Raw genomic sequence first — 24,370 nt, 5'->3', positions numbered from 1 at the left:
AGCAGAAAATTCAGAATTTCTTCAAATTCAAAATTTCAGATTTTAAATAAAATACTCTTTTTTGTAACTTAATTTTAATTTAAAAAATTTAGTTTAAATAAAATATTAGTAAAATTTAATAACTTAAAAATTAAAATCAAAAAGTCAGTCACTACCTAATTCAAATTAATAAATATTTTTACTAATTAAAATTTAGAGAGTAAATAGCTATATATATACCAAAACTGGAGGTAAAATAACAAAAAACAAAAAACCAAAATCCAATCCAAATAACAAGTTTAAAAATAAAATCAAATAAGTGACTTTCAAAATGGCGTATATCTGATGGGAGAAAGGAGGGCGGGGGAAGGAAATTCCTGAAAATTTCGCCGGTAACAATTCTGGGATTATTTGAAAAGAAAAATCTCCGGCAATTTAAACTCGTTTCTCCACTTTATTTTTTTTTCTCCTTTCTTTCTTTTATTCCTTTTTTTTTTCTTTCTTTCACAAGAGTTCTTTTTCTCATACGTCGTGGGGTACATCCGGGATGCATATTCCGTGAAGCGAGTCGATTTACCTACTACTGTGAAATATCTTTTCAACATCAAGGCAATTTATAATATATCGCTTTGATTTTTTTTTTTTTTTTTTGAATAAGAAAATAGTAATTTTTTCTCCAAGAAATATTTTTGCAAAAAAGTGTCAGAGTGTGAGAGAAAGTAATTTTTTTAAAGAAATATTTTTGAAAAAAAGGGGAGGGGAAAGGACAAGTAATTTTTGTTCTAATAAATAATTTTAAAAATAGGAGGGGAGAGGACAAGTAATTTTTTTTCTAACAAATATTTTTGTAAAAAATAGGGGGAAAGAAGAAAATAATTTTTTTGCCTAATAAATATTTTCACAAAGAGGTGGGGGGAGATACAGTAATATTTTCGCAAAGGGGAAAGAGGGAGAGAAGAAAGTAATTTCTCCCTAAGAAATATTTTTACAAGGAACGGAAGAGTAATTCTTTTTTTTTTTTTTTTTTTGTTTAAATATTGACGGAAAAATTTTTGCGCAAAGAATCGAAGCATATCTAAGACTTCAATTCTGCACGTCCAGCATTAGCCCCGGAGAAAAAAAAGAGAGAAAGAGAGAGAGAGTAAGATGTCCCCTCTATCGATCACGAAGCTTATCGAAGCTTACGAAGTAATAACCGCGAAAGTGACGAAGAACCCGGAGCCGTTTTATATCGGATTTTATCTTTAGAGAATGCTTAAATAGCATTAGGGTTTAAAAATCTTATTTGCAAGTTACTCTCTCCCTCGATATAAATATATATGTAGGTATATATATATATATTTCTTCACAAGTGGTGAAGAAACTTTTATTTATATGTATAAAATTTTCGAAATTGCATTTCTTATTCTACACGTGTCAAATATATTTGCATAGAAATTTTTTTTACATATAAAGAAGGGGAGAAAAAAGAAAAAAAGAAAGTTTTTACTAAAAAAAGAAAGGACAAACTTTTCTAAATATTTTAGATTTCTGATAATTTTGAAAATCAGTGGTATAGACAATTTGCTGTTAGACTTTTGAAATTGGAGTAATTTTTCCAGTAGTACAAATAGATTCGGTCAGACAGAATTTATTAAACTAATTAAAAATTTCAGAATCAGTATAGTAGAAGCAGTTTCGTTCAGACAAAATTCATTCAAGTAATAAAAATTTTCAAAATCAGTATTAGAAACAATTTGCAGTCTTTCGAAATTCAATTAATTTTTTTAAGTAGTAGACACAACTTCGGTCAGACAAAATTTATTAAAATAATAAAAAATTTCAAAGTTAGAAAAATTTTGCACTCTTTAAAAATTCAACTTATCTTTTCAGTAGTATAAACAGTTTCAGTCAGACAAAATTTATTAAACTAATAAAATTTTTCAAATTTAATAGAAAAAATTTGTTGTCTTTCGAAATTTAACTAATCTTTTCAGTAGTACAAACAGTTTCGGTCAAACAAAATTTATTTAACTAATTAAAATTTTCAAAATCAGTAGTAAAAAACAGTTTCGTTCAGACAACATCTATTCAACTAATTAAAGTTTTCAAAATAAGTAGTAGAAACAGTTTCGGTCAGACAAAATTTATTGAACTAATTAAAATTTTCAAAATCAGTAGTGGAAACAGTTTCGGTCAGACAACATCTATTCAACTAATTAATTTTTTAAAATAAGTAGTACAAACAGTTTTGGTCAGACGGAATTTATTAATCGAATTAAAAATTTCAAAATCAGTAGTAGAAACAATTATTAAAAATATAGTCTGACTAAAATCGTTGCTTTCTACTGATAAAATAAATAAAAATGGAATATAAATTTAAAAAAGTAACTGTCTTTTCAGTAGTAAAAGATAGTTTCAGTCAGACAGTAGCTGGTACGTTTTTTATAATCAGTAGTGTAAGCAGTTTTCAGTCAGACAATACATATTAATTTTTATTTTAAAAAAATCAGTAGTATAAGCAATTTTTAGTCAGACAATACATATTAATTGTAATTTTAAAAATCAGTAGTATAAGCAGTTTTCAGTCAGACAATGCATGTTAATTGTAATTTTAAAAATCAGTAGTATAAGCAGTTTTTAGTCAGACAATACATATTAATTGTCATTTTAAAAATCAGTAGTATAAGCAGTTTTCAGTCAGACAATGCATGTTAATTGTAATTTTAAAAATCAGTAGTATAAACAATTTTCAGTCATAATTTTCAAAATGCAAGTAACTTTTTCAGCAGTAAGAGACACTTTTAGTGAGACTAATTAAATGAAAATAATTTATGCCAGTAGTACAGCCAATTTTGTCCAGACAAACTGTATAACACTAATGGTAATTTTAAAAATCAGTAGTATAAACAAATTTTAGTCATACTACTTGAAATTCAAGTAACTTTTTGTAAGTAGTAAACAATGGCTTTAGTCAGACAAGATAGATTACATTCCTAATAATTTTCAAAATCAGTAGTACTAAAAATTTACAGTCAGACTTTGGAAATTCAAATAATGTTTTCAGTAGGAGAAATAGTTTCGGGCAGACAAAATGAATTACTAATTAAAATTTTCAAAATCAGTAGTACAAACAGTTACGGTCAGACAAACCATATTTAACTCACAGTTTTTCTGAAGATATCAAATTGAGACAAATAACGAATAAAAAGTATTGCGAAGCAACATTTTGATTCGTTTTTTATCTCAATTTGCCATCCTTAGAAAAACTGTGACTCAAAAATTTCCAAAACAAAAATATTCACAAATAAATGAATTAAAATTTTTTTTTGTATTTAATCATTTTTAAAGTGTATCAGAATATGTTTTTATTAGGTTCAAGCGAAAAGTTAAAATTCTGTCTATAAATAAGAGAAAAACCAAAAATAAATTTTTCTCTCACCCCTGCTTTATTTTAATATTACTTTTTTCATTTCAGCTTATGTTTCGCTTCACATATCTATTTTGAAACATTTATAATTATTTATAAAATTAATAGAATATTTTATAATTAAATTAAATTACAAAAGCTCGTTGACCCGTGAAATAAATTTAAAATTGATATAATTATAGCAAAACCTGCATTTATAAGATTTTCTTCAAATTTAATTTTGTTATTCCAAAAATGAAAACCCACAAGAGTTATTGCAAATTTCATTATAAATGATTCGTTGTACTTGTAGAAAAATGAATCCCTCAAATTTCTGCACGAGAGATATTTTAAGTTTTCATCATATTATTCTCTCTCTATATATATATTTATATCAAAAAAAGAATAGCGAATTTATATACTCTTCGTTTTAAGTTTAGCTTTTCATAAATGAGCAAAAAAGGAGAAAAAAAGATGAGCTCGAGATCTTTTTTTATTCATCTTTTTTTTCTGCTCCTCTTTTATTATTTTTCTCCTTTTTTTTTAGTTACTTCGAGATACGGCAAGCTCTAGAAACGAACCTTCCGGTTTTCTTTTCTAGGAACAGGAAACCACCCTTTACCCTCTTACATCCATCTACTCTGCCCGTATTCAGTAGATGTTTAAGAGCTCGTTTTGGCGATTCACGGTTTAAATCTCCGACTTCGGATACAGAGAGGAGACAAGAAGAAAGATAAAAAAGAGATGAAAAAAAAGGAGAAAATAAGATAAAAAAAAAGAAAGAAAATAGAAAAGAAAAAGAAAAAGAAAACTGTACACAAGAAACTGAGTCCTCGCTCGTGTGTCTCAATAGCGAGAAGAGAAAAAGAATGGAAAATATTGAATTACCTTATATTTCGAAAGAGGAAAACTTTTCTACATTATCCTTATAAACAGGAAAATTAATTTTAACAAACTGTTCGGATAAAAGAAAAAAAAATGTTGAAGAATAGTTTCTTAGGATGTGATAGAAAAATATTTTAAATAGCGAAGAGAAAAGTGGAAGAATTGAATATCGAATTTTGAAAGCAAGTAGTACAGGTAAATGTTAGTCAGACTTTTGTGTAGTAGGACTTCTAAATTTTAAGAAATTTGATTTATAAGCTTGTTCGACAGTAACAGTCTCTTACTACTAGTAATAATGTTTAAAAGTCTGACTAAAATCGATTCATTCTACTGATAAAATAAATAAAATTGAACATATCTTTTCAGTAGTACAAACAGTTTGGGTTAGACAAAATTTATCGAACTAATAAAAATTTTCAAAATCAGTAGTACAAACAGTTTCGGTCAGACGGAATTTATTAATCGAATTAAAAATTTCAAAATCAGTAGTAGAAACAATTATTAAAAATATAGTCTGAATAAAATCGCTGCTTTCTACTGATAAAATAAATTTTTTAATTTTGGTAATTTTTATAATAAGTAGTATTAACAAATATTATAGTCAGCCTTTTCAAATTTTTATAAATTCTAGTCACAATAGTAAGAAATTTGAATATTTTTAATTTTAGTTTCAGTAGTAAGAGTCAATTACAGTCAGACAAGAGGTAATTAACTAATGGTAATTTTTCAAAGTCAGTGGTATAAACAATTTTCAGTCATAATTTTCAAAATACAAGTAACTTTTTCAGTAGTAAGAGCCACTTTTAGTCAGACTATTTAAAGTTGTAGAAAATAGTCTCTAGTAGTAAGTAATAGTAAAAAGCAGTAGTTAAAAAAATTTTCGTTCATAGAAACTGTATAAAAATAATGGTAATTTTCAAAATCAGTATGTTCCGTCAGACTTTTGAATTTTAAGTAATTTTTCCAGTAGTAAACGATAGTTTGTGTCAGACAAGGCCTAAATAATTTCTGATAGCTTTTCAAATCAGTAGTACAAACAATTTACAGTCAGACTTTTGACATTCAAGTGATTTTTCAGTAGTACGAACAGTTTTTGTCAAGCAAAGCATATTAATCTAAAATTTAAAAAATCAGTAGTAGAAACAATTTGCAGTCAGACAACAATAACATTTCTATTTATTCACATAATTAGTAGTTTAAATTTTATAAAAAAAATTGAAATTTGAGTAAATATTGAAATTTCCACAAATCTCCTATCAGTAGTAGTATAAATCAATAAATAGTCAGACAAAAACGAATTTAACACATTTACAAAATATGTGAATTATGCATCAAATTTTACAAATTCCTTCTATTCGGATACAAGTATAGTAAAATTCGAGTTCAGTCTGACAGAATCCTTCCGATACAATATCTATTTAACTATTTAACAAAAGGTTTCATTATTTTCTCCTAAATTAGTTATTTACGAATTCTTCCTTATTCATTTATTTAAATTTGTAATTAAATATTCATTTGAATGAATGAATGAATGGTCAAATCAATATGCAATTGCAAATTTAAATCAAGTTTTTAAAGATTTATCAAAATTTTGAAAATTTAATCCTTTAGATTTTATATATTTTATAGCTGACATGAAATTTCTAATTTTGTAAAATATACCGTGACATTTTTGCATTATATTTATATGAAAAAATTTTTCAACTTTACAGAATCAGACAATTTGAAAAAAAAAATAAATCTTTCTTCATATACGTACATTCATTTGTCTCGGACAAATGAGAGAATTTCCCAACTGTGTCTGGAGTGAATATGGCAGATTGTGCGATATATATTAACAGAAATATATATATATATATATATATAGTAAAGTTACAAAGCTATTTGAATTAGGTAGGAAACTCGTAGAGAACAGAAATGAATACTGGAGGAGATGAAGGAGGATAATGTTTCGCAATGTTATAGAGAAGAATATTTGCAGGTACTTACCAGCACACGTGGCCAACAACCAGGCTGTTACAATTGCAATTCTCCATTTTGAGTTCAATCTGCCAACAAAAAAAAAAATAAAATTACATTTCAACAAAAAATTATTAACTATATTAATCTTCGTATTCTTTCATTCATTCTGTTCGCAGTTTAAAGTTAGTTTTTGTGTATGCTTCTGTTTTTTTTTTCTTCAAAAAATATTGTTTGACAGATAGAAAAAATGCAGGTATTTTATCATTATCTATAATGAAATAATATTTGAAATTAGAAAATATAAAAAAATTATTATTAACAAATAAATTTTTTTATATGCTCTTTTCTATAACAAATTTCGTTTGACTGATTTAAATTATGCAAATTTTTCTCCTTTTTATTTATAAAAAATAGAAAATTGTTAATTGTTAAAAAATTATAATTAAGATTTTAAGAAATAGGAAATATATCTCCATTTTATGCATAATTTACATTTCACAATAACAATATTGTTCAGAAACTCATTCTTTTCTTTTAGAAAAGAAACATTACATATTCTATTCTATTTGTCAATTACAAATTTTAATTGAAAATGAAATTGAAACTTTTTAAATTTTTAGAAAATAAAGGAAAAAATTTGACTCAAAAAAATGTTCTGTTACATTTATTTACGAATTTCTTTAATTGTAAAAAATTATTCGAAAACATCAATAACTTTTTTTTTAAATAAATATTTAAATATTATTTTCCGTAGGAATTGAAATTTTTCAAAACATTCAAATTCAAATCTTTTTAAATTCAATTAATTAGAAGAATATTTTTATAAAACATGAAGATAGCGATTGCTTTGAGTCGAAGACTCGAAGTGATCGATTTCTTCATGTTTTATAATAATTAAAGATGACCGAAAATGATTTTCATAATTTCAAATCAATTATTATTTTCTACAATTTTTAATTATTTTTTATGAAAATAATTGAATTCCTTAAAAAAAATTTTATTATTTATAAAAATAATTGAATTATTGCGAAGGAATTTATAAAAAAATTTTGTAAATAATTGAATTGCTGAGAAATGTTTATTATTTATGAAAATAATTAAATGAGTACTATTTTTGGAAGTTTGAAATTGTTTTGAAAATAATTGAACTTTGGGGAAATTAGTTATTTATAAAGATAATTGGGATTTTGACAAGATTTTTTTTTTAATTTGAAAGATAATTGAATTTTATGAGAAGAATTTTATCACTTTTGAAAATAATTGAATTTCTGCAATTATTTGTAATTTTTCCAAAATTAGATTCTTTTAGTGTTTTCAACAAAAATAATAAGTATTTAAATATTTATTTTACAAAAATGATTGAAATTTGAAAGATTTAATTTGGAATTTCTGGAAAAATTAGGTTTTTGAAAAATATTGATTAGAATTTTTTGAAGATATACTTGAATTCCTGAAAATAATTTTAAAGAACTGAAACAATAAGTAATTTTGTAAAATTTTTTATTTTACAGAATTTTATTTTTTTATCTTTGAAAATTATCTATAAATATGTAATTGTATTTTTGAAAATACATTATTTTATGAATTTACAAAAATTATTCTATTTAAATAATTAAATAATAAATAAAATAATATTAAATTAAATTGATACTTGGAAAAAATTTCTTTCAAAAATAGTAAAGTTTAATATTAAAAATTTGTTATTTCCAGAATAACTTTTACTATTTTTAAAGAAAATTCTTTTTTATAAAAATTAGAAAAATTTATTTCAAAAATAGTAATAGTTATTTTTCCAGGATAAATTTTATAATTCTCGTAGAAAATTTTATTGAAAATTAGTAAAATACACTTTGAATTTAGTAAAATTTGTTCTGAAATTAATATAAAATTTGTCAAAAATTTCAAACAATTTGAATTTTTTTTAGAAGTAAAAATTATTTTATATTTGTTACCTTTTATGAAAAAATTGGGAAATAATATAAATAGATTTTTAAGTTTCAAAGTAGTAAAATTTTCCTAAAGTTTGCGAAAAGTAAAAATTTTTTCTTCAAACATAACTAAAAATTTTTCCAACTTACAAAAAATGACAATTTTTACAATTTTTTTTTTTTTACATAAGGGGAAAAGAGAAAAAAATTTATGATTTTAGGTGATTTAGGGGATTTTATTAATTTAAGAGTAAAAAAAGAAAAGGAATAAAAAAATTAGTGACTGACTTTTTGTTTTTGAATTAGTAAATTTTACTAAAAAATTAGTATAAAAATTACTGTTTATTAGTAAAATTTACTACTTCAAAAAAAAAACAAAATAAAAAAAAATTTTAAAATTAGTAAAAATAACTAAAATTTACTAATTAAAAAGAGAGAGAAAAAAATTATGTAATATATATAAAATTGTATAATAAATATAAAAATTATTATATTTAAACAAATAAATAAATTACGTATTATTAAATAAAGAATGAATGAATTAATTATTAAAGAAACAAAAGAGATTATTGTGATACAGAAGATAAAGTTTCCACCAATAGCATCTAATATTCAATGGAAATAAATTAATAATTGACGTCATAGAAAATAGATAAATTTATACCTATACATATAAATATTAACTCCGCAATATTCTGCAATTATTTTGCTGCTAATTAAACTATTATTTTACTTTAATGATTGACCCAATTCTAACCATACTGGTAATACGATATGAATAAGGAAATTTTCCTCAATGTATACATGCACGTATGTACAAGTAAATAATTATATTACGTAGGAATAAATGAACAAATTTTTCAAACAACAATTACCATTATATTCTCATTTGCATATAAAAATATATAATTAGTCAAAATTATTAATTACTCTCATTAATTAGTAATTACTCTCAAAATTGATATCAAATTACCAATTGTCTTAAATTGTAAATAATAACTAACAGAAATCCACTTGTTTACAATTCAATTTTATGAAATTTCAATTATTCAAAACTTTTCAATATATTATTTTCCAAATTATTCAGAAGGATAATAATTTCATGAATTAAATTTAAATAAAAAGTTCCTTAAATTAATTAAAGTTATAAAAAATAAAAAAAATTATTCTTTATTTATTTAAAACGAAGAGCTATAAATAGTTTTTGCAAAACAATAATTGTCAGGGGTTGACATTTATTGAGAGAGGAGGGGTTTTCCGATAGCTATCAATCCTTATCGAGGGAATAGAACATTTTCGAGATTTTATTTCCCTCAAGCAAAAAAAAAGAAAAAAAAAACTTATAATTTATCAGCTAAAGAGAAAAATCAAGAAATTTTATTTTCTACTACTACCTATAATTTTAAGGGGGAAAAAAATCTAGTTCATTAAAATCAAGAGATTAAAATTCACGTGTATGTAATAAAATATTTCTATAAAGAGCAGATTTTACAATTGACTATACAAAGGGAAAGCGGTAAATCTCAATTGCCAACTCTATTGGCTCTTATCTGGAGTCGGTAAATCCGTGCTAACGCTAACCCGCTTTAAACTGTAATTAATACGTCTGGGCTATTGGACCTTCCAACGTTTAATTTAGTATCGACCATGCAAAAACGCGAGCGCAAAAGTGTATTTTCCATCCCTATATAATGTATACCAAGCGAATTCGATTGTTTTTCAAGGCCCTTTCTATTGGTTTTTCTTTTTTTCTCCAATTGTTTGGTTCTTTTTTTTCACTTTTATAGATTTGTTATTTTAATTAAAGACCAGCGCGAAGCCTTCAAATTTTCTGTAATCAATTTTCACCTATTGGTTATATAACAAAACACAATTGTGTACATACGTGATATTTAAAGAGTAAAAGAACAATTGTATTCTGCATTTCAAAAGGTAAAAAGGAAAAACTAAAAAACCTATTCTTTTCAATTTAATTAATTTTTCCCAAAAATTGTAATAATTAAAATTGGGTTAAAATTGTCAGTTTTAATTTAAAAAATGTCTATTTAGCTTCAAAAATTACCAATTTTGTACCAATTTTGTATTTTTCATATTTTAATATTTTACTAGCAACAATTCGAACGCTCAAGCGCGCGGCTAACTTTTTAGGGTAAAATTAGCAATTTTAAAAATAATAGAATTTAAAAATTTGAAATTCACATTTTTGTTCAGTAAAAAAATCCAATTTTAGAAAAATTACAAATAATTCCATAAATTCCATTATTTTCAAGAGTGATAAAATTCTTCGCATAAAATTCAATTATCTTTCAAAATTTAAAAAAAAATCTTGTCAAAATCCCAATTATCTTTATAAATAACGAAATTCTTTCCCAAAGTTCAATTATTTTCAAATCAATTTCAAATTCCCAAAAATAGTACCCATTTAATTATTTTCATGAATAATAAAAATTCCTCAGCAATTCAATTATTTATTTACAAATTTTCTAAAAATTCCTTCGTAATAATTCAATTATTTTTATCAATAATAAATGTTTTTTTAAGGAATTCAATTATTTTCATAAAAGATAATTAAAAATTGTAGACAATAATAATTGATTTGAAATGATGAAAATAATTTTAAAAAAGTTACTGTATCAATATTCTTATAATATAAAATAATGATTTTATCACTCGGTCATCTTTAATTATTATAAAACATGAAGAAATCGATCACTTCTATAATAAATTTCGTTTGACTGATCTAAATTATTATGCAAATTATTCTCCTTTCTATTTATAAAAAAAAACTAGAAAATTGTTAATTGTTAAAAAATTTTTATTAAGAAGTAGGAAATATACCCATTTTATGCATAAATTTTTATTTTTTAAATTTTTAATTAAATTCTTCGCAAAAATTCAATTATTTTCTTAAATAAAAAAATTCTTCGCAAAAATTCAATTATTTTCTTAAATAAAAAAATTCTTCGCAAGAATTCAATTATTTTCAATACAATTTTAAAAAAGTCTCACAAATTCAATTATTTTTAAAATTTTTAATTAAATTCTTCGCAAAAATTCAATTATTTTCTTTAAAAAAAAAATTCTTTGCAAGAATTCAATTATTTTTAATAAAATTTGAATAACGTTTCACAAATTCAATGATTTTTTAAAAAATTTATTTAAATTCTTTGCGAAAATTCAATTATTTTCTTTAATAATAAAATTCTTTCCCAGAATTCAATTATCATTTTATGCGTAATTTTTATTTCTCAATAACAATATTGTTTACAAACTTATTTTTTTTTTCATTTAGGAAGAAAAACATTAGATATTCCCGTTTTTTTTAATATTTTTGCAGAAAATTCTCAATTTTTATAAGGAAATAATTTGCATCAATTCTGTTTCTTAATTTCAATTGTTTTAATAAAACTCAAAGTTTTTTAAAAATAAAAAAAAGGTTTATAAATTATATTTGTCAATTAGAAAATTTAATTGGAAATGAAACTGAAAATTTTTGAATTTTTAGAAAATAAAGGAAAAAATTTTATTGAAAAAAATGTTCTGTTAAATTTATTTACGAATATCTTTAATTGTAAAATTATTCGAAAACAATAATTTCTTCTTTAAATATTTAAAATATTTAATTATTATTATTTTTCCATAGGAATTGAGAATTTCAAAAATTTCAAATTCAAATCTTTTTAAATTCAAAAACTTATAAGAATGTTTTATAATTAATTAAAGAGCATCGAGTTTTAAAATCATTGTTTTGTATTATAAGAATATTGTTACTGTAACTTATTCAAAATTATTTTTATCATTTCAATTCAATTATTATTTTCTAGAATTTTTAATTATTTTTTATGAAAATAATTGAATTATTGCGAAGGAATTTATAAAAAATTTGTAAATAATTGAATTGCTGAGAAATTTTTATTATTTATGAAAATAATTAAAAGTGTGGGTATTATTTTTGGGAATTTGAAATTGATTTAAAAATAATTGAACTTTGGGGAAGAATTTTACTATTCATAAGGACAATTCTGATTTTGACGATAATTTTTTTTTAAATTTTGAACACAATTGAATTTTATTACTTTTAAAAATAATTCCATTTTCTGCAATTATTTGCAATTTCTTCAAAATTCAATTTTTTTTTTGTGTTTTCAACAAAAATTTGAATTAAAATTTTTTAAATTCTCTCACCAATTTTCCTATCCCTATAAATTTTCCCTAAATTCCAATTTTTACAAATAAAAAAAATTTGTTTTCCATTTAAAAAAAATTCTTTTCCCCCAACAAAACAAAAGAATAGAAATTTTGAAATCTCAGTAACAGAAATAAAAAAAAAGGGGTGAATTCAATCTCGTTAAATTAATTTTCACGTATTTTTTCAAGCTCAATATTGTCACACTGGGAGAAAAGTTTATTGCCGATAAAAAAAAAGTAGATTCATTTTAAAGCCAGGGTCTCCGACTAAATGTGATTTTTCCTTCTCTCCCTTATTTTTTATTCCATCCTCGTCTCGACGCTTTTAATACCAACATGGAAGTTACATAAAAAATAGAAAATTGTGAATAGCATTAAAAGTAATGGTAATAGAGAGAGGAGGGAGGGTGTGGGCTTTCGAGTTTCACGAATTCAAATAAGTTGAGAGTTAAACGAAGCTCTACTAATGAATGTTCGTATACCTCAACGTCGCGCGCATTACGTCTATATTTTGTCACCATTCATAAAATCTCACCTTTTTTTTATTTTCTCTCTCTCTCTCTTATTTCTTTCTCTTTTATTTTTTTTTCTTCTTTTTTTTCCTTTTTGACCAGTCTGTTGAAAATATTTTCTACCGCGCGTGCATTTTTATCCTGTCATGAATCAAGAACGATTAAACCTCAAATTGAAAAAGCTCTAGTGTATGTAGGATTATTAGTAACCTCCCCCTCCCCCCCCCTCTCTCTCAAATTATTAAACGATAAATAGCTCTCGGAATTTTAGCATTGTTTACCAGGCAACAAAAACGGTGTTAATCGATCCTTTCTTTTGAATATATACATATATATAAAATGCTACGTATATATATATATAGTCATAAAGAGCTTTATGCAAATTACTAAAAGTAGGATAAAATATATCATCCCCCTTGTATCAAAGTGTAAGCACGACGGAGCTTTATTCCTCGAGAATAATGCTATTTTCAGTAATTAACTAATTCAATTGATAAACAAAATCGATTCATGAAATTTAATTGGATTATTCATATTTAGAGCGAAGAGGTAGGAAAAGAATAATTAGATAATTAACTACAATAGTATAGAGAAAAAGAGAGAGAAGGGGGGCGGGAGGGAGAGACTCTACATTTAATACCAATTCATTCTTTTTACGTGAAGCTAATTAATTAATTTTTTTTGTTCTCTTATAGAACATTCTGTCCTGCTTTAATTACTTACCAAGAAAGACGTTTCTTTTTTTAAATTATTTTTTACAATGTTTTTAAGATATATTTTTATACAAATTAATTATCTATTGTTTACTTATTTATTAATCCCTATTTATTGTATTAATAATAGAATTATTTATATGATAATTTGGAATGTCCCAATATATTTAATATTAATAATTATAAGAAAAATTATTTATTATTAATATTAACAGGGTGTCTACTATTTTCATTCAACGAAATTCCCGGTTTTTTCCCAGCTTTGTCCTATAATTTTTCCCGGTTTTTTTTTCTCATTAAATTTAAATTTATATTTGATTTCGAACAAAAATAAAACTACAAATTTTTTCCAAAATTTTTATTCGAATTTTTATGAATAATTAAATTCTTTTGAGGAGTGTTTCTATAAATTTTTTGAAAATAATGTTTTTTCTAATAATTTTAATTAAAAATTTGAAAAATAATTGAATTAAACAAAGAATTTCTTCAATTTTTTAAAATAATCTTGTCTGTTCATAATAAATATAAGTGAAAATTTGATTTATTCAATTTCACTAATTGAATTTCTGCAAAGAATTTTATTATTTTTGAAAGTAATTGAATCCTTCAAAAGAATGTTATTATTTATGAAAATAATTAAATTTAAACGTAGAATTTTATTAAAATTTTTGAAAATAATTAAATAGTGGAGAACAATTTAATTATTTATAAAAATAATTTAAATTTTGAGGAGAATTTAAAAAAATTTTTAAACATAATTGAATTTTTGCGAAGAATTTTATTACTATTAAAAATAATTCAATTGTATTTTTAGAATTTTATGGAAATTTATGAAAATAATTGAATTTTTGCGAAGAATTTTGTTTAAAAATAATATTTAAAAGAATTTAGTAAATCTGAAGAATTTTGCTATTTATGGAAATAATTGAATTCTTGAGAAGAATTTTTTTTTACAGTTTCTAGAAATAATTGAATTCATTCGACGAATTTTAATAAAATTTTCAAAAATAATTACATTTCACGAGGAATTCGATTAAAATTGCATTAAAAATGATTGAAATTCTGCAATGAATTTTACTACTTCTGAAAATAATTGAATATTGCGAAGAAATTTTTAAAAATAAAATTATAATTACGGTGACTAACTTCCCTTGATTATTTTCGAAAAGTTTAAATAAAATTCTTTAAAAGAATTCAATTATTTTTAATAGAATATGTAAAGAAATTTTAATTATTTCAAAAATTTTCAATTATTTGTTTATAAAAATCTTCGCATCAAGAAACATGAATACATTAGAATGTGACTCTTTATAAAATTCAATTATTTATCAATTATTAAATTAAAATACTTTGAAAATTCAATTTGTTAAAAAATTTTCTAATGAAATTCTTTAAAAAATTTAATTTTTCAGTTGAATTTCACAAAATTTCTATTAATTCGATAACTTTTTAAATTTATTTACATACTAAATTTGAATCAGTGACTGATTTTTTACTATCAAAAATTAAATATTTTTAACTAATTCAAATTTAGAAAACAGTATAAATATCTATAAAAATTGAAATAAAAAGCGATTTTTTAAAAACAAATTAAAATAATAAAACTTTTTTTAATTTGGTGAAAAAATTTCCGGTTTAGCATAAAATTCTTGGCTTATTCACGGTCAAATTAAATTAAACATATTATTATTTAATTTTTAATTTAATAAAAATTCTGTCTGGAAATCAGGGAAAAGTCAGAAAAAAATAAAATTTTCGTGACCTCCCTGTTAATATACAGTTAAGAAAAAAAACTCGAGAAATTATTTTGTTGTTTTTTTTTAAAAACCAATAAAGAAAAATAGTAAAATATTTCTTTCTAATAAAAATTTATTGTTATTGAAATTTATTAAAATAATATCGAAAGTAATTACCGAAATTTTTTTTAAGAAATATTAACATTATCAAGTGACATGGCTTCGTGGCTTTACTACCGGACTCGCAACAGCAAGAGCCGGGGTTCGATTCTTCGCGCCTACGAATTTTTTTCCTCCCCAAAGTTATTATTAACTATAATTAACAAAATAATTTTATCTAAATAAATTAAACAAAATTAATTGATTTTAAAATTATTTCACGAATAATAATATGTTAGTATAATAATAATTTTTTGTCGCAAGAAATTAAATTTTTTTAAAATACCCACTTTTTGAAGATTTATGATAATCTGTGCGCGCTCGTTTCCGTAATGAAAACGCTCATTTATAATTACTTTCTTTTTTATCTAAAGATTCTTATGAGAGATAATTATACATATATATATGTATGTACGAGAACTTCATTTACGAGGAAGAAAATATTACCCCAGGAAGAGAGAGGGAGAGAGAAGTTTTTTTAAAATACGAGAGATATCACTATAGACTTTTTCTTTATCAAGTGTGTTAGATTTAATTTATAATTCGTAGAAAGTGAAGACATTTGTAATTGAAAATCCCGCGCGCGGGCAAATGCGCGTTGAAAAGTTAAAATCGAAACTATAAAACTTTTTTTTGCGCGCACAAAGGTATAATTTTCATAAAAGTTGTGCACTTAAAATTTTCAAACTTTTTTCATTTCTAATGGGAGAAAACAAATGAAAGATATTATCTTTCGAGTGCACGACCACTTAAAATATTTTTAAGAGATTTTTTTCTACACACAGAAGAAATTAAAAACTTTTTTTTTTTGCAAAATTGATACAAACTACTGTTTGTTTCTCGAACATTTTTTAAATCAGTTATAAATTTTTTATTTTTATGGAAAATTTAAAGATTTGAATAAACAAAATTAATTTTTTAAAATCAAATTTTGAGTAAAAAACGAATTTTAGTTATAATAAAATTTTAACCAAAATACGAATTTTAGTAAAAATAAAATTTTCAACAAAAAATACGAATTTTATTAGTAAAAATAAAATTTCAAACAAAAAACAAATTTTAGTCAATATAAAATTTAAAACGAATAACGAATTTTAGTTAGAATATAAAATTTTAAACAATAAGAATAAATTTTACTTAAAAGTTAAAATACAATTTAAAAAAATTTCAATTAAATAGAAAATTAAATGTAAATTAAATTTTAATTAAAATAAAATTTAAATTTTAAATATAAGATAATTTTTAAAAAAAATGTAATTCTCTCTATCTCAATTATTCAATTAACTCTAATGAAAAGTGGAAAATTAAAAAATCTCAGCTAATTTTAATGATGGCAACTTCAAAAATATGGATACTACTTTCTCTGCCTTTCGTTATATTTATAGTGCGAACGTTGTTTCAAAGTTTCCACTCTTCTCTCACTCAAACTGTAATTAGCTATAGTAAATTAGATTTGTAACTACTGCGAGGTAGGCAAGTTATAACATATATTCGCGCTGAGTAATAAATAAACGTAGTGAGATTAGGTCACCTCTCACGATTTTTTTTTTAATAGCAAACGTATGTAAAAAAATATAGGTAATTATTTTTAACCAGAAATATTAATAAAATTTTTCAATCACAAATTTTTTTTATCTATTTATCTATTTCTAATAAAAATTTATTATCGATTATTATTATTATTTTTAATTGTTACTTCTTTTATATTATTGTTTTAGTTATCAAATATATTTTTTTTGTTAATTATTAATATTAATAATTATTTTATATTTAAAAAAACCCTAATTACTTGTAGAATTTTAATTTTTATTGTAAAATGATGATAATTATTAAGGAGAATAGAAGTGAAAAAATGTATTATTAAAAAAAATATTTTGACAAGTGAAGAATTTTAATTACACTTGAATCATCTTTTTATCGTTAACAATTATTTTTATGCGGTATTTACGGTAACGAGACAATTAATTTAATATTCCTCTTTTCATCAAAAAGTCATAAAATCAAAAAATACATTAATTTTAATCAATAGGTATGTGAAAATTAAGTTCAGATCATAATTCACATGATGTTGATCAAAATAATAATAATAATAATAATAATAATAATAATTAAAATAATTAAAAAAGACATTTCTAATATTAATAAAAATAATAATGTTGATAATAATATATAATTATAAATTTAATAAAATATTGCCATCTGTAAATTTTGCCATTTAATAAATAAAAGGAAAAATAATACTAATTGAAAAAAAAATAATAATAACGATAATAATAAAAATAATTATAATAAATTTAGTAAAATATTCTTATTGATAAATTTTGTTATCTAGTAAATAAATAAAAATTCGTAATTAAATCATCATATTTATTCGCAAAAGTTTTTTAAAAATATTTTTTAAAATACTTTTTAAAAATGAAAATTTATTTCCAAATTGACCTAGTTCTTTTTTTAATTTTTAACAGATAGGATAAAATCAAATAAAAATTTCTAAATGAACATTAAATATACTGTATAGCAACGCCTCCCACACACAATCACAAAAATTTATCTCCACATACAGGACAAATATAATTTGGAATTTGTATCGAAAAAAAAAAATATATATATAGTAAAAGCTGCAAATATTTATTTTTCACACCCACTGTGGTGAAAAATGAATAGGTAGGTTTGAAGAGAACACAGACCACCGGAAATACCATCAGGATGAAAATCATTTGTGATTAATATGAATTTGTTCTCGTTTGATTGGTTTTCATCGAATTTATATCTATATGCACCTTAATTTATTGTTTTTCATGAATCTATATATAGTGAAACTGTATATAGTATATAAATAAAACGCTAATAAAAAAGAATCGAAAAAATTTTTTTTTCTATTCTTAGAAACAATAACGAAAAAAATGGTAAAATATATATTTTTAAATAAAATTGTAAAAATGGAATTTGAGATTTTATAGAAAAACAATATTTATTTTCAGTGGAATTTTATTAATATTGCGTGTAATTATCGAAATTATTATTATTTATTATTATCATTATTTTTCTTTGAATAAATATCATTAACATTACTAAGTGACATAGCTTCGTGGCTTTATAGTTTATACTACTGGACTCGCAACAACAAGAACCGGGGTTCGATTCTTCGCGCCTGCGATTTTTCCCACCTCGGCCTATTATTATTATTAAGTAATTAATTAATACTAATAATACTATGAATATTAATAGAAAAATAATCTATATTAATAATCGTTGTACAGTCAACCAAAAATTATTTTTTAATTAATAATAATTCTGATTCAATACATAATAAGTTTGATTCAATAAAAATTACCTTTAATTCAATTATAAAATATTACAAAATATATTTAATTACAACATATTTTGTTAATGGTTGGCTACTAATTTTTGTATTAAAAAAAAATTCCCCACCGTAAAATAGTAAAAAAAAAAAATTAAAAAACCAAAGAAAGGTTCTTTTGCTTCTTTTGCTTTTTCCAAAAAATTTACGTTTGTACAGAGATTTTAAAAGATTCATGGGAAGATCAACGGTGAAAAATAGGAATTCGTTGACAGCTTCAATCATGGGTTTTTGAAAAAGAAAAAAAAAATAAGGGGATTCCCGTGTGTTCTCCATATATATAGTTAGAGAGAGAAAGAGAGTCGAGAGAGATCATAGGATATAGTAAAAGAGTGTAGGATGAAAAAAAAAGGGGGAGTTAAAATATATCGTTCCCCCAACGACATATAGGCGACAAAATCCAATCAGTGAAACGAATATTAGAATCTGTATGTAGTATATATATTCTCTTGTTACTCACAGGTCATGAAATTGATGTATTGTGTAACGAAAAGTATTTTCGACATTCATCCGAATTATTTATCCATTCGTTCCTATTTACAAGTCATTGTCCATATAGAACACGCCAATTTGCTCTTTTACATTTACCTCTCTCATTTTCTCTTTTATCAAAAAATTTCAGGAGGGAAATTACTTGCGGGCACTATTACGGGAAAGTAAATTATTCGTATTTATTTTACTATTGTTATTATTATTATTATTCTTATTATTATTATCATTATTATTAGTATTATTATTATTATTTTATTTTCTCATAGATATAATGCATTATTTTTTTTGCAGATTTTGAATTTTTGGAAATGTATAATTGAAAATATTGAAAACAAGTCGCCTTTTTTGAAAATAGTTGAAAAAACTCTAAAAAAGTTATGCTCTATATTCGAGGCCTGTTTATTTCTTTTATTTTAACATATACCTAAAAAAAGGCTTTGATTCGAAACTCCTCTGTTCTGAATTCGAAACTTTTTTCCACTGAACAAAAATTACAAAACAGAAAAAAAAGTAAAACAAAGCTTAAAAATTTTAACAACGATTTAGATTAATAAGAACACGTTTCCCGTAAAAATCTGTAAATGTTAGTTTTAAAAAAAAAAGAAAAGACGAAAAAAGACGAAAAAAGTTCGTAAATTGAACGATATAATTTGGAGAATTTTAGAAAAATTAAAAAAAAATTGCCGAAATTCAATTATTTTCAAAAGTAATAAAATTCTTCGCAGAAATTCAATTATGTTCAAAAATTTTTTAAAAATTCTCGTCAGAAATTCAATTATCTTTGGAAATAATTAAATTCTTCTCCGAAATTCAATTATTTTCAAAAATTTTAATAAAATTCTTGGCAAAATTTCAATTATTTTCAAAAATTTTCCTCAATTGAATGATTTTCAGTATCTACTATTTTAATTAAATTTTCTAAAATAAGTCAATTATTAAAAAAAATTTAATAACATTTCACCCAAACCTTGAATTATTTTCAAAAAATAATTGAAATTTTACATTCAATTTAAAAATTTATTGATAAAATTCTTTATGAGAATTCAATTTTAAGAAACATAGAATTATTCAATAAAATTTAAATAATTGAATTCTGGTAGAATTTTCTAATAAAAATTGATTTAATAATGGATTTCAGTTAAAATTTTAGATTATAATTAAATATTAAAAGCATTAGAGCGTGAAATTTTAAAAATAATTGAATTTTGAAAAGGTTTTAAATTAAAATCTTTGAAAATCTAAATTTTTCATTTTTTAACTAACAATTATGTGGAATTATTTTTTTGAGAAAGCTTAATTATTGCGGATTTTCTTTTGAAATTATTTGAAATTTTTTTTTTCTGATATATATTTAATTGAAAAATTTACGAATAATTGAAATTTTGTAAAATTGAATTGTAAACAAATAAATTTAAAAATACTCAAAGAACTTTTTCCAAAATTATTAAAAATAATGCATTTATAGAAGAATTTTTGTTAAAAACACGAAAAAAAATGTAATAAATTTTAAAAAAGTTACAAATTATCTATTGCAGAAATTCAATTATTTTCAAGAGTAATAATATTCTTCGCAAAAATGAAATATTGTTCAAAAATAATAAAATTCATCTTAGGGATTCAATTATTTTCACAAATAATAAAACTCATCGCAGAGTTTCAATTATTTTTAATACAATTTTAATTGAATTTCTCGAAAAATGTAATTATTCTTAAAAATTTTATTAAAATTCGTCAAAAGAATTTAATTATTTAAAAATTTGTTGATATAATTTTTTATGAGAATTTCGTTTTAAGAAACATGCAATTATTTAAAAAATAAAAATCTTGGTAAAATTTCAATTATTTTCAAAAAATTTTTCTTAACTCAGTGATTTTGAATATCTACGATTTTAATAAAATTTTCCAAAAGAATGCAATTATTAAAAAAAAAATTAATTTAATTCTATAGGCAGACATTTAATTATTTTTATAAATAATAAAAATATCACAGGAATTCAATTATTTACGATTTTTTTTATAAATTTCTTCTCAATAATTCCATTATTTTCATAAATAATAAAACTCATTGTAGAATTTCAATTATTTTTAATACAATTTTAATCGAATTTCACGAAAAATGTAATTATTTTTAATAATGTTATTAAAATTCGTCAAAAGAATTCAATTATTTAAAAATTTGTTTATAAAATTATGTATAAGAATTAAATGTTAAGAAACATTCAATTATTCAATAAATTATTTATTTTTGTATTTAAATTTTAAATAATTGAATAATTCTCGTTAGAATTTTATAAAAAAAATTGATTTAAAAATTAATTTCAGTTAAAATTTTAGATAATAATTGAATACTAAAAGCAATATACCAAATTTTTAGAAATATTACCTAATTGAATTTTGAAATTAATTTTTTTTTGAAAAAGTGTAATTGAATTTTTTTATGTTATTTAAAGTTTTTATTTTCTAATATACATTTAATTGAAGAATTTACGAATAATTAAAATTTTGTAAAATTAAATATTGTAAAGAAATGGACTTGAAAATTGTCAAAGAACTTTTTCGAAAATTATTTAAAATAATCGATTGGACTGGTTATATTTTTGTCAGTAATACCGTATTTTTTCATTTTTGGTCCATAAAGTCCGTATTTTTAAATACTTTCACCAGTTCAAGCCCTGAAATTTTTGTAGTAAAATTAAAATTGAAAACAATAAAATAAAAAATTATTCCTTTGAACAACCATGACTTTAGTAATATTTTATTTAAACATTCGTAACATTATAGTAATCTAATGTAAACGGATTATTTTTCTAATTAACAAAATAAGAAATGTCGGTCATTCTTCCTGAATTTATATATATGTACCTGTAGGAATAGGAGAAAATGCCCTGTATACTTGGCATAGCATGTCGCTTTCTCGTATAGTCTGAAATGCATAGAATTTTTCAATAGACGCTAGAATAAAGTTCTCAAGAAGTACCTGTATAGGTACCGAAAAAGAAGGGGAAAAAGGAGGAAAAAAACAAGAAAAAAAAGTTCACCTTTATATAGAATTTCTAAACAAACACACAGGACCATGGTACAATAGAATAGTGCACCGGACCATTTTTGTTGTAAAGAATTTTATTTCAAAGTAAAAATTGACTTCTTGTATATATACATATATTCTCGCACATTTACACATATATACAATACTCCGTTTGTACAAATACTCACCTCCTCTCTTTGCTATATTTGTCACTCGCGCAGTAGTCAACAACTTTGTGTCGTTTCTAAAATTTACATACAAACTCCAATTTATTCATAACATTCTAGTACTTTGTATTAATGTACTGGTTTATTAAACTAGAACTGAATTTTAATTTACATGCGCAATGGTTCGTCTTTTTCACTGTTCTGAAATTTTGAATTAACTTTAATAGATATGTGTTTTGTGGAAAATAAATAGAATCTAAAAATAAAACAGTTTTTTATTTAGGAAAGATTTGTTTTACGCTTTCTTTTTCATGTTCAATTTATTTAATTCTGAAATTTTCCAACTACACAAACTGGAACACTTTTTATCAAATGTTGACGCATTTTTATATACAAAATCTCTGATTTTGTGATGGAATTTTTAAATATTTGCTTTGGAGTTTTCTGAAAAGATATAAGATTTTTTTTTCTAGAGTAAATATTACTGATGTTTTCATTTTGGTAGAATTTTTTTCATTTTAAAAGTATAACATTTCTTTGCATTTGAATTTTGCTTTTAGTTTATCAAAAGTATTTTTTTAGTGTATTATCAGTATAGTGTAGAATTTTTTAAATTAGTTTTTTACTCTTATTTTTATTCTATTTCTATTTCATTTTTATTTTCTTTTTACTTCATTTTTATATATTTTTTTTTACTTTTATGAAATTTAATTAATTTAATTTATTTAAATAACTTATTAAAATTTTAAAGGTATTGTTTATAAATATTTCTTTCATCAAAAAATAGTTTTTCTCACAGAAATATTTTTTAATCAACAAACAGTGTTTTTAATAAAAATAAAATAGATTTTTTTATCAAATAGAAACATTTTTAATTAAAAAACTGTTTGTTTAAAAAAAACTTTTTTATAAAAATTAATTATTTCTAAAATAGAGTTTTGAATAAAATAAAACATATTTAATAAAAAAAACTATTTTTAAATACCTATATATATGTAAATATACAAATTATATTTAAATTTATTTTTTTTTTATTTAAATTTATTTATTTATTTTTTTTATATTTTATTTTATTTATTTATTTAAATTTATGAGAAAATAGATAAAAACCTTTTTTATAAAATAGAATATTTTTAAGTAAAAGTGTTATTTTTAATAATTTTTTTTCCACAATATGGTTTTTAATAAAGGTTCTTTAATATAATATTTTCTTATATAAGTTTTCATTATTAAAAAGTTCTTTTTGTAAAAGTTTTTCATGATGGAAAATTGTTTATATGTATAAAATAGAATTTCTGCAATAAAAAATTTTTTTTTTAAATAATAATAGAATTTTTCGTATAAAAAAAAGTTCTATTTATGAACATTTTTCTAAAGAAAACAAATATTTCATATCGAATAGAAACTTTAAAAAAAAAATTTTTTTAATTTAAAAATTTTAAAATAGAATTTTAATAAAAAAGAGTACTTTTAAATAAAAATGATATTTGAAAAATAAATTTAAAACTATGAAAAAATGAGAGACTAACTCTGCTTCAAAAAATGATATTTTCAATAAAATATTATTTTATAAAATAATGGTTTTGATAAAGGTTTTTAATTATATAATATTCTTTTAAATAATAGATTTTTTTATTTAAAAAAATTCATTTCATAACAGTTTTTCTCAATAAAAGAAATATTTTTATATAAAATAGAGGTTTTTTAATTTAAAAAAATATTTCTTTCATAAACTCGAGTTTTTTCTGAAGTTGATTTTTATATAAAAAATTAAAAATAGAGCTTTTTTATTTAAAAAAGCGCTTTTTTAAGAATGAAAGCTCTTTAAAAACAGCTCTGCTTATAAAACATCGCCTTTTTTATTGCAAAAAAATT

General features: G+C 22.0%; 1 protein-coding gene across 1 annotated transcript in view; it reads right to left on the bottom strand.

Annotated features, from left to right (window-relative positions):
• The window catches only part of LOC122506244 (cadherin-87A), a 178,984-nt gene that overhangs the window by 84,798 nt on the left and 69,816 nt on the right, over positions 1-24,370 (bottom strand). Inside the window, exon 2 of the mRNA XM_043618321.1 lies at positions 6,242-6,300. Within this exon, the coding sequence (XP_043474256.1) occupies positions 6,242-6,300 (59 nt within the window). The remainder of the gene's footprint in view (positions 1-6,241; positions 6,301-24,370) is intronic.

Source organism: Leptopilina heterotoma, unplaced genomic scaffold (assembly GCF_015476425.1).
Source record: "Leptopilina heterotoma isolate Lh14 unplaced genomic scaffold, ASM1547642v1 Lhet_4, whole genome shotgun sequence".
Taxonomy (NCBI): domain Eukaryota; kingdom Metazoa; phylum Arthropoda; class Insecta; order Hymenoptera; family Figitidae; genus Leptopilina; species Leptopilina heterotoma.
The sequence above is the reverse complement of the archived record's forward strand: the minus strand, read 5'-3'. Positions and strand labels throughout refer to the sequence as shown.